The following is a 17126-nucleotide window of genomic DNA, read 5'->3' as shown; positions in this document are numbered from 1 at the left end:
TGCCACCTCCAGGACACTCACTAAAGACGGTGTGTGTGTGTGTGTGTGTGTGTGTGTGTGTGTGTGTGTGTGTGTACGTGCTGGGACACTCACTAAGGACGGTGTGTGTGCGCGCGCGCGCGTGCGTGCTGAGGCTCTCATTAACTTGGGAAATTGGTACAACGAGATTTTTGTCTCCACAGCGCTCCGAGCCTGAACCAAGTCCCAATCTCTTTCTACAGACTTCCGGAACTTGAGCGTCACAGGCTTTCAGCATGATCATTTAATTAACAGTAAACAGCTGTGAGATAGGAAATACTACCGTGACGTCCACTCGGAGAGCACTGGGGGCCACAAGACGGGACTCACGTGGTCCACATTGCAGAATTGCCCACAGCACTATAAAGTTTACTCGGACTCAGGCGCCCGCCCCGGCGGTGCATGCGCAGAGAGACCCTGAGGCGCGCGAGGTCGCTGGGCGGCCAAGGCCCAGCATGCCCTGCGCGTGGTGCAACATGGCGGCGCCCACGCTGAGGCGCCTGTACCGTACGCCCCAGGCCGGGGTCTGGCAGCGTGGCCCGCGTGTGGTGCGTCCGGGCGCGCGGGGGATGCTGGCGGCCCCGAGGGCTCGCGGCCTGTTCAAGGAGTTCTTCCCCGAGAGCGGCACGAAGACAGAGCTCCCCGAACTCTTCGACCGCCGCAGGGCGGGCGCGTCACCCCAGACGGTGTACTGCGGCTTCGACCCCACGGGCGACTCGCTGCACGTGGGCCACCTGCTGACCTTGCTGGGGCTCTTCCACTTCCAGCGAGCCGGCCACAACGCCATCGCGCTCGTGGGGGGCTCCACGGCCCGCCTGGGGGACCCCAGCGGCCGGAGCAAGGGGCGGGAGGCGCTGAGCGCCGAGCGCGTGCAGGCCAACGCGCGCGCCCTGCGGCGGGGGCTCGAGGGCCTGGCCGCCAACCACGCGCGCCTCTTCGGCGACGGCCGGTCCTGGGGCTCCTTCACGGTGCTCGACAACGCCGCCTGGTTCCAGGAGCAGCACCTCGTGAACTTCCTGGCCACCGTGGGCGGCCACTTCCGCATGGGCACGCTGCTGAGCCGCCAGAGCGTGCAGAGTCGCCTCAAGAGCCCCGAGGGCATGAGCCTGGCCGAGTTCTTCTACCAGGTGCTGCAGGCCTACGACTTCTACCACCTCTTCCGGCGCTACGGCTGCCGCGTGCAGCTCGGCGGGGCGGATCAGCTGGGCAACATCGTGTCGGGCTACGAGTTCGTCCACAAGTAAGCGTGGGTTAGAGTCTCCAGAAATCCAGGGCGAGTGCTGCCCCCTAGTAGTCCCTTAGCCGAGATGAAGATGCTCAGAGAAAGATGCTGCCCTTGCGAGTTAGAAGGTCTGAGTTATGGGGGTGTTGCAGAACTGCCGAAAGCCGGCCACTTAAAGAGTTGGATTATGTCTGAGTCACCCTCAGTATCCAACTTGTGATTTATACCTGAAAATAGTTGGATTCCTGTTCTTTTAGCCCTTCGCCCCGTAAGGATTTTCACAGCATTTTCTAGAGGAACTTGGAGGGTAGGGCTGGCTCGTGTGCTACACGGCAAAATCATAAAGAAACAAAAACTCTTTACAAAGCACCTCCTAAATGTACCTTCCTAGTGCCCCTTCACCCAGTTTTGTCTTTTTTCCACCTGATCTTTCAAAATCACTGCCTGTAGGTTTCGTGCAATCGCAGTTCAGCATGACAGATCTAAGTAACTATAAAGTGAATGCTGCTATAGTTCCTAAGGACTAGAGTCCATCCAGATTGAGAGGAGTATTTAAAAACAAACAAAGAAAAAACAACAAAAAAACCCAACATAGTAAGTAACCAGACTCAAATCTGAATTTTGCTTGGTGGGCCTGATTGTGCTTACAGAATACCGTGAATGTATGTGTAGGTTGACCGGAGAAGATGTATTCGGAATCACTGTTCCACTGATTACAAGTACAACTGGAGCAAAGCTGGGGAAGTCGGCTGGCAACGCCGTTTGGCTAGACCGAGAGAAGACATCACCATTTGAGCTTTATCAGTTCTTTGTCAGACAGCAGGATGATTCTGTGGAGAGGTGAGCTTTTAATTGAAAGCTGAGAAAAATTAATATGTACTCGTGATTCAGCCTTAGCTATTGAACCTTTAGTCTTCATAGATTTTTTTTTATGTTGTTCTATTTACGGTATCTTCACAGGATATTGCCGTTTGACTGTCATGAATTTATTTTTACACTACTAGAGTTGAACCCAGGGTTGAACAACTTTTAGGCGGGTGCTTACCATTGAGCTGTATACACCCCAGGCCTGAAAAAAAATTCAGATGTTGGCCAGGTGGTGGTGGCACACGCCTTTAATCCCAGCACTCGGGAGTTCGAGGCCAGCCTAGTCTACAAGAGCTAGTTCCGGGGCAGGCACCAAAGCTACAGAGAAACCCTGTCTCGAAAAACCAAAAAAAAAAAAAAATTCAGATGTTGCAGATGTAGTTGCCCAGGACGGTGTCCAGCTGGGATTACTGACTGCACCCTTGTGCCTGGCAGTGGTGAGGTTTCCCCATGCTCTTCCTTCTACATGACACCACACCTCAGTCCTTCTGGGTACTGTTTGCTGCTTAAAACAGCGACTGGCTAGAAAATTTCAAGCCCAAATCGTCTTTATCTCTGTCTAGCAAGTTCATAGGATTGTATGTATCACTTGCACATTTTCAGATAGTCACTCCTTTTATCTTAAGCAGCCTCTCCCTTTGTCGCATCTCACAGCTAAGACTCTCCAGTTTCTTTTCTGTAGTGTACCATCAAACACCTTTAGGTTTTCCTCTGCTGGTGAAATGTACCTGTGATTCCAGTTGTGGGAGAGGCTTAGGCTGGGCGTCTCTTTAAGTTCCAGGCTGTCTTGGGCAGCATCTTGAGACCCTCCTCTTACTAAATCTAAACAATGTACCACATACAGTTTCATTTGCAAAGATACTTTAAAAAAGCCATTTCCTTTATTTTTACTTAAGTTTTAAGTTTTGCTTAATTTTTGAATGTGGCAAATCAGTCTTTTGAGCCGTGTAATTTAGCCACAAAATCCTCTGGTAGCTGTTGTGAAGATACCTACCTAGTCGTGAGTCTCAGTTGTGTATTGCACCTTAATCTTTTTTTTTTTTTTTTTTTGGTTTTTCGAGACAGGGTTTCTCTGTGGTTTTGGAGCCTGTCTTGGAACTAGCTCTTGTAGACCAGGCTGGTCTTGAACTCACAGAGATCCGCCTACCTCTGCCTCCCGAGTGCTGGGATTAAAGGCGTGCGCCACCACCGCCCGGCTGCACCTTAATCTTAATAAACCCACTCATCTTGTTTCGCTCTGGTTGGTCTTCTCAAGTCTTCTGTGGTATGATCAACGATTCAGCTTTCCCTGAGTGCAAATGTCGGAGGAAGAACTTCTCAGACGCTGGTCTTTGTCTCCTGTTGCACCAATGACAGTACCAACTATTCCAGAGTGATGGGGGAATAAACTTAGAGGTCTTTGAAATAATAGTTGTACATAAGCTGCGATCTGACAGTCTCCACTGGGCATATGCCTAACAAACTCATGCATGTGTGTACAAGAAAAGTATGAGGGTATTCATGCCATGATTATTATGTTAAAAGTAACACACAATGCCCACAGTAGAGTATCAGCAGCTTGGAAAGCTATGCTTGTGATCTCATAAATCTCCTGAACATGCTGGTATGTCAGAGTAATTAGACAGAAAAAGGTATTTTGCATGATTTTATTCATGATCTTATATTTTTTTAAGAGGATGACATCCTAAGTGTGTGCTTTATAATGCTTCATTAAGCTTTTTTTTTTTTTGGTTTTTCGAGACAGGGTTTCTCTGTGGCTTTGGAACCTGTCCTGGAACTAGCTCTGTAGACCAGGCTGGTCTCGAACTCACAGAGATCCGCCTGCCTCTGCCTCCCGAGTGCTGGGATTAAAGGCGTGCGCCACCATCGCCCGGCTCATTAAGCTTTTTTCTACATAGCATTTTGCAAAAGTTAACCTACAGAATACTATTCATGTCAAATTTTAAGTTACACATGCTATTTAAGAATACACATAAAAGCCGGGCGATGGTGGCGCACGCCTTTAATCCCAGCACTCGGGAGGCAGAGGCAGGCGGATCTCTGTGAGTTCGAGACCAGCCTGGTCTACAGAGCTAGTTCCAGGACAGGCTCCAAAGCCACAGAGAAACCCTGTCTCGAAAAACCAAAAAAAAAAAAAAAAAGAATACACATAAAGCCGGGCGATGGTGGCGCACGCCTTTAATCCCAGCACTTGGGAGGCAGAGGCAGGCGGATCTCTGTGAGTTCGAGACCAGCCTGGTCTACAAGAGCTAGTTCCAGGACAGGCTCCAAAACCACAGAGAAACCCTGTCTCGAAAAACCAAAAAAAAAAAAAAAAAAAAAAAAAGAATACACATAAAAACAAAAACATCAAAGAATGCTCTAGGAGGCACACAAATTATCTCGGCATTGAAAAGGGAAGGAGATGGGGTTGGAGCCTTCGTTTATTTTTGTACCATTTTGTTACTTAAGGAATGTGGAAAACAAATATTGGAAAATAGTGTCCACTAGGGTAGTGTATGTCTAAGTGTACAGCTTGAGTACATGAAGTAGTTTTTCTTCTCCTGAGGGAGCTAGTGGATGGTGCACATCTAATGCATCATTCCTTGTCCTGCAGGTACCTGAAGCTCTTCACTTTCCTTCCCCTTCCGGAGATTGATCACATTATGCAGCTGCATGTCAAAGAACCAGAAAAGCGGGGTGCTCAGAAACGACTGGCTGCAGAAGTAACAAAACTTGTTCATGGACAAGAAGGTCTGGACTCTGCTAAAAGGTTGGCTTTAGAATAGTTAATGTTCCCACTCCACAACACAGCTCTATACAGAAGGCACGGAGAACATCTTGGAAGAAAGGGAGGAAAGAGTGTATCAGAGTCAGAGAATTGGAAACTGGCGTGGCTGTAAGATTGTGTCCCCTAGAAATGACAGAGAAGCTTTACCCACAGTACAATAGAGCCGCCCGAACAAGTGTAATACTAAGTTTAATGCTAACAAGGAAGGGGGAAATCTCACGATTTCAGGCAGCTTGGGAATGGTGAGAGGAGAAGTTAATGCTTATTTAAATATAGCGGCTAGACAAGAAAAATTGGAGATGATGTTTTAGGAGTTTCTCATGACTAAGCTGGACTGTATTTAACTTTAGTATTTTAAAATTGTCTTTCTTGGATAGATCTTTAAAAGTTAGTGAATTGCACAAAATAGATGCTGCTAAATGAAAAACTACACTGTGGAACACAGTAGGCATTCCACAGTTGGTTGAGGGTGGGGTGGGTGTAAGCAGCCCTGATGTGGTTTAATGTTTTCCAGGTGTACACAAGCCCTTTACCATAGCAGCATAGAGGCACTGGAGGTCATGTCTGACCAAGAATTAAAAGAACTGTTTAGAGAAGCTTCATTTTCTGAATTAGTTCTTGACCCTGGAACAAGTGTCATCGATACATGTCGCAAAGCAAATGCCATTCCAGATGGTCCCCGAGGGTAAGATTCAACTTTGATCCTTAGTCCACAATGAAACACAAGCCCTTTACCATAGCAGCATAGAGGCACTGGAGGTCATGTCTGACCAAGAATTAAAAGAACTGTTTAGAGAAGCTTCATTTTCTGAATTAGTTCTTGACCCTGGAACAAGTGTCATCGATACATGTCGCAAAGCAAATGCCATTCCAGATGGTCCCCGAGGGTAAGATTCAACTTTGATCCTTAGTCCACAATGAAACGTTGCCCTTGACAGCATGTTTCCAGAGCGTTCTCCTGATAGTGCTTTCAGGTAACTCACTTCCTGCAGGAGGCAGGGCCATATAGTTGAAAATGCCTTGACCTCGCTGTAGAGGACAGTGCTCTTTCATTCAGTATTTTTCTAGGATCAGTCAGCTCAGGTTTGGTCACAGAAGTGTAAAGATTCTCAGGACTTCCCTCTTAAAAAATTTAATCATTGAAAAGAAATGAACATAGAAACAGAACTTCATAAAGCTTATAAGCTATAGACTATTCCCTTTGGGAATTACATTTTTCTGCTTATTGCAATTCCTCAGCCCTATCATTATTATTAGGGTACTTGCTCTACAAAAAGTCATCTGGCACGTGGAATATCCATTTATAAATGAACAGCAAGCAACTTGTACAAGGAAAAGCAATAATCAGACACTTTTGGTGCCTCATCTTTGGGACTTTGCACAGAAAGTCCATGTCATTTGCCCATGGTTATTACATAAATGACATGTTACAGTTATTTTCTCTTGTTTTGGAATGTCTGCCTCTGGGTGCAGACCAAGTGCCATGTTCATGATCTGCCACTCTACCTTATTTATTTCCTAATACATTTTACCTAAAGTACACTAAATTTAAGGCTGGAGTCCAATTCTCCCCTCCAGCAAGTCTGGGTTTATGAATTTTCTTGTGATCATCACACTGGTACGTTTGTTGATTAGTCAGAGTCAGCATTGTTCATAACATCAATAATAGCGTTGGTCTACATATTCACCATGTAACATCTTCCTACAAGAAAGGAATTTATTTCTAAATAGAAACATTTTTGTTGCTGGCTTGATTTTATAAAGCTATGTTCAATGAGTTGCTTAACTTTATTTAGTAACACATGCGGATAAAAGAAAGCCAGTGTTTATTCACAGATTTTCAAGGCTCCTTTTTGTTTCTTCTTGTCAAAATTATGATCATCCGGTGTCTTAGCATCTTATTTGTTAAAAATGTCATTGTGCCTCCCAGAGAAACATCTAGTCCTTTATCACACAATACAGTGCTGGGAATTGGTGTTAGCTTTGTCTTTATCTCTTTGATGCTAGTTATGGTTAGCACATAGTAAGAAATTTATTGAATGAACTGGATGTGAACTTCAGTAAAACCTCCTTCTGCTATCATACATTTATTAAATTAGCTACTGATTTTTCCACTTAGAAAATCAGTTGATTAAGAAAATTTTCTTTTTATTTTAAATAGTACTATTCTGCAGAAGTTAGCTTGAATCAGGAAATATCCAGGCTAGTTAAAAGATAATTCTATTTTTATTTATTTTAAGGAAAAAAACTCTCTAAACAGGAACAAGAAGTCCAAGCTCAGCCATGCGGCTAAAGAACCTGGGCCATGCGTCCCGTTTTCTCTGGGTCCCAGAAAGCCACACCCTAATTTCGTCCCACCTCTTGAAGATAATTGGTTAACAAAGCGTCCCCCATCCCTATTCAGTCTTAATATTTTCTAGTTTCCTATCAGTTTTCTTAAAGCGTCAAGTAGGGGTATTTGTTACTTTTGTCTTATGGGTAGCATACTTTAAAGGCAAATTGTTCTTTTTTGTTTTTAGAAGTTTCTTGTCTGGCAGTTTTTCCCCTCCAGAAGAATAGAGAGATTCTGAAATTGATTCTCCATTAAATACCATTATGAGGCCGGGCGGTGGTGGCACATTCCTTTTAATCCCAGCACTTGGGACGCAGAGGCAGGTGGATCTCTGTGAGTTTGAGGCCAGCCTGGTCTACAAGAGCTAGTTCCAGGATAGGCTCCACAGCCATGGAGAAACTCTGTCTCAAAAAACAATTTGTGTGTGTGTGTGAGAGAGAAAGAGAGAGAATGTGTCAAAAAGCTGGTCCATCTGAGCCAGTAGTGCAGGCCTGTAATCTCAGATGCTTGGGAGGTTAAGGCAGGAGGATCACAGGTTTAAGACCCATCTGAGCTGCAGTGTGAGTTCACGTCAGCCAGACAACATACTGACAGAAAGGTCATGTCAGGTGATTGGATGCTTCTAGTTATTAAACCTTTCTATTTTCAGGTATCGGATGATAACAGAGGGCGGAGTCAGCATAAATCACAGACAGGTAACAAATCCTGAGAGTGTTTTAGTAATTGGACAACATATTCTCAAGAATGGACTTTCCTTACTTAAAATAGGAAAAAGGAATTTCTACATTATAAAATGGCTTCAGTTGTGAAAGATTTTGTTCAAATTTATCCATCATTTTTCAAATCATGGCAGGTTTTCCAAGAATGGAACAAACACAAGGTCTTACAATATAAATACTTTTGTGCATTATTAAATAAATAAAGTGTTATTTAATTGTGTTATTCTTATGAAAGATCTGGCCATCTTGCTTCTTGGACTGATGAGGAAGTACAATGGAAATGAAGCATATGGGATTATTCATTACCTAAGGCAAAGAGCACTTACGGGGTTCAGTAGTGTTACATACTTCTATAAACTAGACAAGCTTCTAAGGTCTGGTTAGAAGTTAGAAATCAATTTGTGACTTATGCTAAGAAGTAAACATAATTTTTAAAAAGACGTGGCAATAGTTTTTAATAGAAACTGTAATAAGGAATAGTTTCTTCTCCAACAAAACACAAAGCAGTACCTGATTTCGTTTGTAGTTCAGTTTTCCACATCCTTGCTTGTGTTTCAGTATTTTTACTCATAGTTTGTCAATGGGGTTCCTACGGCAGAAATCTTAAGACATCAAAGTATGCAAGTATACTTGCCAAGTATGCAGTCACAAGAACAACAAAGACAGAAAAGTCTTGAGGCCAGAGTAGTTGAGGTTTGTATATACTACGCAAATAGTTAATTCTCCAGAACTGATTCTGTAAAAATCAAGAGAGTGCCCCCCAGCTGTGCATGGGAGCAGTGAAACATGAAGTGTTGAGCAGCTTCTGGGAGTCTCACAGCAAAGTATACTGTTGACATTCTGAGCATTCACCCCTGGATTACTTGGAACAAGTTTCTGTTTTCAATCTGTAGACATGGAGATTAACAGGGCCTTGGTGGTGACAATGGAATAGGAAAAACGCCGTAAAACTTTTGGTGCAATATAAGTTGAATTGTTAGGTTATGAAGTAGATACACCGTTTTCTGAGGCAAGTCTGGGAAAATTGATTTTCTGGCAAACTTTAATGTCATTTCATACTAGCAGCTTTATTTACACAGAAAGAACACAGTGATCTTATAAATACGACAAATTATCTCGTTTCTGAACACAACTTGGTGTAAAAGCACACAAAAGAAGCTTCTCTTTGTACAAAGTGTGTAGTGCTAACAAGTGCACTACTGTAGTATATTTTTAAAGCTAGTATCTTCCATTTAAAATCTACTTGAAATGTTGGCTAAAGGTGGATTTTCTCCCTATACAAATTAAAAAAAGTGGTAGTCATCCCTCTTAAGAAATAAACCATGGATACCTAATAGTTGTCCAAGTGCTAACAAGAAGGCAGTGTGCACTTCCTGTCAAGTTGGTACTGTTAATAGACTGAGTACTGTATCATCAGATTGAAATGGACTCTTCTGCGTTTGAGATTACTAAGTGGGTATCAAAAACTAATAGATAATATGTTGTTTTCCTTGCTAATGTTTCATAAAATGCCAACCTGAAAAGAAATTTTAGTGTTTTTAACACTAATGTATTATTTGGTTGGAGACAGAACTAGATACACCAAAGATTTTTACTTAGGTCTGAAAATTTTTTAATGCTTAATTTACACCATGAATTGTCCAGACAATTTTCACACAATAGGTTGTAAACATGACCCTCAACCTCTGAATACATTCTAATAGTCTGTAAGCTTCTAGGTGTATGTCCAAGTATTTATCTTTAAGAAACAAAGTTCCACTAGTGTTTTCATACCATCATTGTGATGTTTTCTCTTGGTATGGAACTAACGTGGCTATTACCAGTTTGTACAGAGTGGAATTTTAGGTCCCACCTCACTGTGAGTCTTGGAGCCCGATGCAGTTGTCCCACTTTAAAGGTGTATTTGAATTGCTGTTATTCTATTGTAAACTATGGGAAATTTAGGTCACCATTGGATCTTTTAGAAAGTAAAAGGACTGGCTATTATTACCAAGTACATTCCCAATAGTTTTTAATGTAGGAAGTCAATTCATGTCTTCAGACTTAATTATGAGTCAAAGTATATTTTAATTTTTAATACTACACAGTGTAGACTTTGAAGTGGATAAACCAATAACAACAGTCTGTTCCTACATCTTTATAAGTCTTTTGGATCTTACACATTTCTTAAAACAGCAAAGGTTACAGAGTTTTGTTTTTTAAGACTATAAAAATGAAGGATAGGTGGATACACTTGTCAGGCTCCATCTTTTAAAGCCAGATCAGTCTATATAAATAGTGCATGCATTATAGTCATGAAATGTCCTGGAGCTTTCTTTCTGAGGACTATGGCTGTAGCTTTAAGACTACAGAAAAGTTACATGGGTCATCATCTCCACACGCAAACTGCTTTGTACAGCTAGAACATCCATTGTTCTCGTAAGCTTGACTGAGACAGACTTGATATACATGTATCATAGGAAACTTTAAAAATGTGAATTAAATGTGTGATTTGTTTTGTAATGCAGAGTATACTTTTCAGCTTATAGCCAATCTTCACACGAGCAAATTCATACGCTGCAATACACAAGAGTTCATAAATAAACTTCTACTCAGGTAGAGAGTAGCTACCAGGTTCAAGTCAACACAGTCTGGGTGTTAACAGTTCTGATCACCAGAGATGAGTCTCTCGGATTTCAGCAATAATTTGACTGGCTCCTTGTAATGCCTGTATTAAAAGAATAAAAACTCCAGTTACAATGTTAATCTAAATTTTGTAAAGAAATGTCTCCATTTTCAATGTTTAAAAGAAAGGCAGTATCTTTTCTGAAATTTGAGTATAATCAAGTACTACTGGGTGGGGTGGAAGGCAAAATCAGAATGCAATTTAAAAATTTTTGAGAAAACCGGAAACAACTTAATAGTTACCTTTAGCATATCAGCTGCTTCTTTCCTACGCTGTGCCATGTCCTCAGATTCAGTCAGAAGGTCATCTAATAAGGAAGACTTATATAGCTGCCCTACTAATTCACTCTGAAGAGTATCTTTCACATGATTAACCAGAAAATGCATTACTGCCTTTGGGACACTGCAAAACAAAGTAAAATCATGAAGTTTTGGTAATAATTCTATTTTAAAAAATTTAGACCAGTGGTTTTCAGTATGAGTCACGATTCCTCCGTGGGGGTGGGGAGGAGCCAAATGACCCTTTCAAAGCCATTGCATATCAGTTATTTACATTTTGATTCACAGCAGTAGCAAAATTAACTATCAAGTAGCAATGAAAATAATTTTATGGTAGGGAGTCACCACAACATGAGGAACTAACTATATTAAAGGCTCACTGCTCTAAACAGTGTGGCTTCGTAAAAAAATAAGAACACTGAATATTTAATATACTTACTCCAAGTAACATTAATCAAAGCTACAATCTTTGAAAATTTAGCTTCATTCATCCCACTTATCCCATATATAAACACAACAATGACCACTATTCTTAATAGCCAAAACTGAAAATCAAATATCCATAGTGTGATGAGTTGATATAGTCAACTGTAAAAAGGAAGTGCTGATCCATACTGTAGTATGAATAAGCTTTAAAACATAGTGACAAGTAGATTAGATTTAAGGCCCACTCTACATGATAAATCCCATACCCGGCACCATTACTGGACCAAGACCTTAGAAAATAACCTAATACTATTATACTAAATGGGGTAGTATCATAGTGACCTATCATGATACCTATAGATTGAGACACCTCTTAACTCTCATGGGAGAAACTTTGTTGTAGATGGTGATTTACATAGAGACCTGCAGGTGGCCAAGATGCAGAGAATAAGACATCACACAATGTCCAGCATTTATCTCCTCCAAGGGTCAAGGATCATTGTGGAAGAGGTAGGGGATGACAAGGAAACTTTTCTGGACATAGCGGGGCCATCTGCAAATATGAATTCAGCTGTTGTGGCAGCACACACAAAACAGTGCAAAATTCAACATGATTAGGGTGTGAGGTCCAAAAACTCCACCCCCAGTAGAGGAGCTACTGGCCATTCTTAGCTGCTGGGAAAGGGTTAGAGTATAGGCCCTGTTAAGTCAGTCAAACTCCAGCAGAAGGCCATACATCCAAAAACATTAGGCAGCACAAACTGGCCTTGACTGAGGAAGGGAAAAACAAACACTTATTTGGGTGAGAAAGGACAGAGGGGGATGGATCCGGGAAGAGTTGGGGAAGTGAGAGTGAAAATAACCACAACACAAGGTTTTCTTAAATTTTTTTTAAAGGGGGGAGGGGCACCCACAAATGAAGGAAGCCAGACAAAAGGCCACATATTAATTAATTTCCCACTAGCATGAAATGTCTAATAGGCTAGGTCATAAATATGGTGTATTAGAAGTGAGGCAGATAGGATGTTATTACTGGCAAAGAGTGTACTTTTATACTGAATAAAATCTAACCACATCAACTGTATTTTTCTCAATTTTTTTCAGAGCACCGTGAGGGGTTGAATCCAGGGCCTCATTAATACTGTACTAAGCTAATTCTATACTGTATATAGCATGGAACCACACTGTTACCCTTCTCTAGTTTGTTTTCAGACTGGCCTTCTATTTGTGATCATTCTCCTTAAGGCTGAATCTATATCTATGATTGCAGACACACATTACTATTCCTAGATCCTCTTATTTTAATTTTTTTCTAGCTGATACATAATATCCTAATCATGGAATGCTACCACACTTCCATAAGACAATCTTGCTACCACAGTTAAGTTTTGAAATCAATTTTTAACGTATGATTTTATGAAACAGATCATGAACTCACCCAGCAATATTTATATATTAATACTGACCTGTCTTGAATATTCTTTCTGACAATTAGAAAGTATGACTTGATGAGTCTTTCAATAACCTCACAGTCCCGCTGCTCACGGGCAGACAGCTTTCGTGCCACTGGAACTGGCTAAAAGGATAAGGGAAAATATTACTTCTGTGCCATTCTGAAATGGCAACATTTAATATTTAAAAGTTAAAAAAAATTGAGACTTTAATTTCTTCTGTTTAGAGACAGTCTGCTACTAACTTGGTACGTCTGTAGATTTAAGTTAGATTGTTATGACTTACCACATCCAGCAAATTGACAGCATGGCCTTTTTGTGGACTTGCTGGCATAATTGGAATCGGTTTTGATTTTTCTTCAGCAAGTAGTTCTTCAGCTTTTGAAGTTTTCAGCATTCCTCTCCAGTTGCCTGTTGCTGGTTCTTGACCACCATCTCCAATCCCACCACCTGCAGATGCAACCTGAAAGCACATGTTCCAAACCTATACTCTGTGTATTTAACAACAAATGAAGCTCATTTTCTTGGATGGTAATCAAGAACATACAGGTAGCACCTATCTGGAATTTATTCAAATAGACAATAAAGTCAGAGATGATGGTGGCATTTGCCACTAGAAACCTGAGAGGTTCTGTATGAAGCTGTCTGCAAGCCAATAGCCAGTTCAGGCTCCATTTAATTTTTACTTTGTATTTATCATTTACTGACTTTTCAAAATGTTGCATCATTCTCCACTCCTCAAACACTAGATTAAAAGACAAGAAAACAGGACTGCCATGTGGTTCCATCTCAAAGTAATCTTCAGCACTAACCATTCAACTATGAGTTTACACCGCTGTGAGCTCATGTCTCTACATATTTCTAAAACTAATTTATATCCCTGATAGTCAAAAGAAAAAAGTCTTTAATAAAAGGAAGTCTACATTCTTAGACCCAACTATCACAGTAACAAGCTATCTAAAATGTGAAACGTAACATAAACACAGCATAGCCCTCAGAGTCTATACTCCTGAGAAAGGATCCAGCGAGAGAATCCACTGCTCCCTTTCACACTCTGACTTCTAAAAGAAAAAAATGACTACTTGCTATAGTGGGAAAAACAAAATACATCAATGTTCAAGAGATGTTTTTAGATCTTTAAGATCTTCTAAAGTTAACAGAATTGAGTCATACACATGTAGTGGGAGACTTACGGTTCTTGTAAGAAAAACAGCAGTTTGGGCAGTCATTCAAATTTAAAAATCTGTCACAGTATCAAAAATATAAAAGTAGTGATGTCTATATGTAATTACTGAGTAATTACATTTTTAGTGTTATACATGAATTATGATAAATGAAATCATAAGGAAAGTGAACTATGAATGAAATGAAACTCTGCAGTGATTTGCATGGTTCTCTGAAGACCATGGCGGAGAGATGGAGACATCTGTAAGGCTCAGAGGGTGAGAAACTTAAACCTGGAAAGTAATGGGAGAGAAGGTGGAAAAGGAATAGGCCTGAGTACTCTACTCATGATTTTCTGTGAAAACTATTATCAAGAATCGACAAGCCTTACACTCTTACAATTTTCATATGTTCTGAATTTGCTTAATCTTTGACAGCACACATGAAATTCTGTATTCAGAGTTAATACAGACACTGATGGGAAACACAGAAAAGCACTGGAGAGGCTGGAGCTCAGACCTTTACAGAGGAAATGTCCCAGAGTACCATTTCCAGCTCTGCAATCTTAATCTCTACCAAAAGAAGACACTGGGAAGCTAATCTTAAAGGTAACAGAGGCAGAAAGACTATTGTTAACAGTTAAAACAGTGTTAAAGCGAGGCTAATCCCACTTTACACAGATTAAAGGAACATTAAGACTATAACACAGACAACAAGAAATGGATATTACTATACAAACAGGTTTTTTGATGAATCTGAAGAATGTTTTAGTGAGAACCAAAGGCACCAACATTTCCATTCTAAAGCAAGAGACTCACATTTTTAGTTTCTCTTCTGCTGTCCTGAATTAACTGTTAAAAGATATGTTAAAACATGCAATTTAACAAGCAAGATTTAAATAGCAATAGCTTGAAAATTTAAACGTAGAAGATAATTTCCTTTTAGAATCACTTTTCCTTTTAGAATCACTTTTCGGTATCTTCTATATAGCAAGCAAAGGAAAGCATGTCAACAATACTTGGATATATACTTTGCTATACAATTTAAAAATCTGGATTAGGCTAAATTAATCTAACACAATACCCCATATTAATATCGTTTTGTTCAGCGTACTGTCTCCAAACTTGGCATGCAGGCTTAGATTAGGAATGAGAACAGACCTTGCCATCAGCCTCAGCAGAAGCAGCAGGGGAGGGCTCCTGGGAGGCAGGTGCCAAAGCACTTGGAACTTTAGAAGACTAAAGGCAAAAATGCAGGAGGGAAAAAAAAAAATCAAGGATGCCAAAAATGCATTTGGAAACACTTTATAGACAAAATTTTCCATCCATAACAAAATAGTCAAGTATAAAAACAAAAGTACCCATGGAGAGAGTCTGTACTCTGCTTTATTTCCTACAGCACTGTCCTGTGTTAAGTTTTTTTCTGCAGATGAATGAGTAAGAACACCCAAATCTAAAGCTGCTGCTCCTTTTTGAGGGTGTGTGGGTGGCGAGGACTTACTGATAACTTTTCTGACAAGGAACCCAGGATAAAGGAACAACAGCTGCCAAGAATTAACACCTATTACATATAGCTCTTATGATAAAATCACTTTGGAACAAATCTGAATCTTAATAAAAGATTCCTTGACACTTGAAAGCCACCTTTTTAAATTATTCAAAGCTTCTAAAAACTTTTAAACTCTTATTCTAATACCCTGAAAGTATTAGAATCAGAGAAAGAAAATCACATTTTCACACAGAAATACACCCGGCTGAGGCTGAATGCTCGGTGTGGGGAATATACTATAAAAACAACTTTATTTACCTTGTCTCGTGATACAGCTGAAGGGAGTTCTCTTGCTAGCCTGTTTCTTCTTTGTTCCTATAAAATGTAACCAAATTTTTGTGATTATCAGAATACTGAGATATAGGCCTACTACAACATGTTCATCTTAGTTGAAAAGTGTGGAATAACTTACAGATTTATTATTACTCTTGGAACTGATACCATATAATATTAAAAAACAAAACAAATCTGCTGAGGGATACAATACAGCACAGAAACAGCAGCTCCTTTGACCAGGGACTCCCAAATGAAGGGTAGAAGAATTTGAAGTATATAAATCATAGAAAATGTAAAACCTAAATGTCATTCAGACTATAAAAACAAAACAAAAAACTCACAACTTAAACATCTGTTTAAAAAAAAAGGGTTATCCTTTTAAAAAACACTGACTCCTAGAAAAAGCACTGATAACTGACAGAATGCCTGTCACCTATCTAATTTAGCAATGTTAGATTCACCTGGTCATGTACTGAGCACCTGCAGTATCCAAGCACCAAGTACATATAGACAAATAGAGGTGAGGATACTAAGTCTCATAGGCATTTGGAAAATTGATATAAGTTAAAAAATCATGTCAAAATTGCTCCTTAAATGAAAACGTCTCATAAATACTCAAGCTTACAAAGATCTGTAAGTTAACGAAGTTTCAAAATGATTTCTTAGGTATAAAACTACTTATAGCAAAAATGAGTCTACTTCTTTGTGATTTCACCATATACTGAAGACCAGCTGAGACCGCCAACCTCATGGACTGAACAACTACTGGATTCTTGGAACTTTCTGTTTATAGGCAGCCACTGTTGGATTAGCTGGACCACAGCTTATAAGTCCTTCTGATAAGTCCCTTTTATATATCCTTTATATAAAATCTAGTCATTTTTTAAGTTCTATAGTGTGACTTTTAAAAATATTTTTATTTTATGTGTATGGGTGTTTTGCCTGCATGTATATCTGTGTACCACATGCATGCTGGTGCCTATGGAGGCCAGGTGTCAGATCCCCTGGAACTGGAGTTGAGCTGCCATGTGAGTGCTGGAAATTGAATTCAGGTCCTCTGGAAGAACAGCTAGTGCTATCTATCTCGCTAGTACAGCCCATATGTTCCTACATTTAACATAACTTACTGATTTACTTTCTGGATGTTTAAAAAAAGCGGGGGGGGGGAGCTTTACTTTGAAGAATCTACTACTTTTCCAAATTATGAAGTCTATTAATCTTAGAATGTTTCCTTCATAGTTTGCAGAACCAAAACTCCTCAATTATAAACATTCACTTGGTTTTATACACTTCAATACAAAAAATTATAATAGTTACTGAAAAGGTGCAAGACCATTCTTCAACACTAATCAATAAATCCTTTTTGTTTCCTAAGTAGAAAGTAAAAATA

General features: G+C 40.3%; 2 protein-coding genes across 16 annotated transcripts in view; one reads left to right on the top strand and one right to left on the bottom strand.

Annotated features, from left to right (window-relative positions):
- Positions 1-257: 257 nt before the first annotated feature.
- Yars2 (tyrosyl-tRNA synthetase 2) lies at positions 258-16774 on the top strand. 3 transcript variants are annotated; one of them, XR_009056848.1, is made up of 7 exons: positions 260-1258; positions 1913-2080; positions 4704-4859; positions 5392-5764; positions 7859-7904; positions 14350-14520; positions 16403-16774. XR_009056848.1 is itself a non-coding variant. In XM_057765186.1 (5 exons), exons 1-5 carry the CDS (start codon positions 474-476, stop codon positions 8016-8018), a joined length of 1440 nt encoding a protein of 479 aa, XP_057621169.1. In that variant the 5' UTR covers positions 258-473; the 3' UTR covers positions 8019-8164. The 3 variants fall into 3 exon arrangements, 1 of the variants encoding a protein (XP_057621169.1); XM_057765186.1 differs by lacking the exons at positions 14350-14520; positions 16403-16774 and having other exon boundaries at positions 258-1258; positions 5392-5562; positions 7859-8164; XR_009056847.1 differs by lacking the exons at positions 14350-14520; positions 16403-16774 and having other exon boundaries at positions 7859-8164.
- Dnm1l (dynamin 1 like) overlaps positions 8263-17126 on the bottom strand; it is a 46022-nt gene continuing 37158 nt past the window's right edge. For 4 of the 13 annotated variants that reach the window (XM_057765171.1, XM_057765172.1, XM_057765176.1 and 1 more), the window contains 7 exons: positions 15719-15775; positions 15073-15150; positions 14731-14763; positions 13035-13211; positions 12764-12873; positions 10836-10995; positions 8263-10635 (listed from right to left, as the gene is read on the bottom strand). In XM_057765171.1, coding sequence (XP_057621154.1) covers positions 10579-10635; positions 10836-10995; positions 12764-12873; positions 13035-13211; positions 14731-14763; positions 15073-15150; positions 15719-15775 — 672 coding nt within the window. In that variant the 3' untranslated portion in view covers positions 8263-10578. The remainder of the gene's footprint in view (positions 10636-10835; positions 10996-12763; positions 12874-13034; positions 13212-14730; positions 14764-15072; positions 15151-15718; positions 15776-17126) is intronic. The other 9 variants (XM_057765173.1, XM_057765174.1, XM_057765178.1 and 6 more) reach the window with 3 other exon arrangements.

The sequence above is a fragment of the Chionomys nivalis genome, chromosome 3, assembly GCF_950005125.1.
Source record: "Chionomys nivalis chromosome 3, mChiNiv1.1, whole genome shotgun sequence".
NCBI lineage: Eukaryota > Metazoa > Chordata > Mammalia > Rodentia > Cricetidae > Chionomys > Chionomys nivalis.
This window is presented reverse-complemented; position numbering and strand designations above follow the sequence as displayed.

Bases quoted from the DNA above. Each gene is read 5' to 3' on its own strand.
- Yars2 (XM_057765186.1), top strand. From the start codon at position 474: ATGCCCTGCGCGTGGTGCAACATGGCGGCGCCCACGCTGAGGCGCCTG. The intron at 4,860-5,391 runs GTTGGCTTTAGA...AATGTTTTCCAG, and splicing joins GGTCTGGACTCTGCTAAAAG to GTGTACACAAGCCCTTTACC. The intron at 5,563-7,858 runs GTAAGATTCAAC...TTCTATTTTCAG, and splicing joins ATTCCAGATGGTCCCCGAGG to GTATCGGATGATAACAGAGG.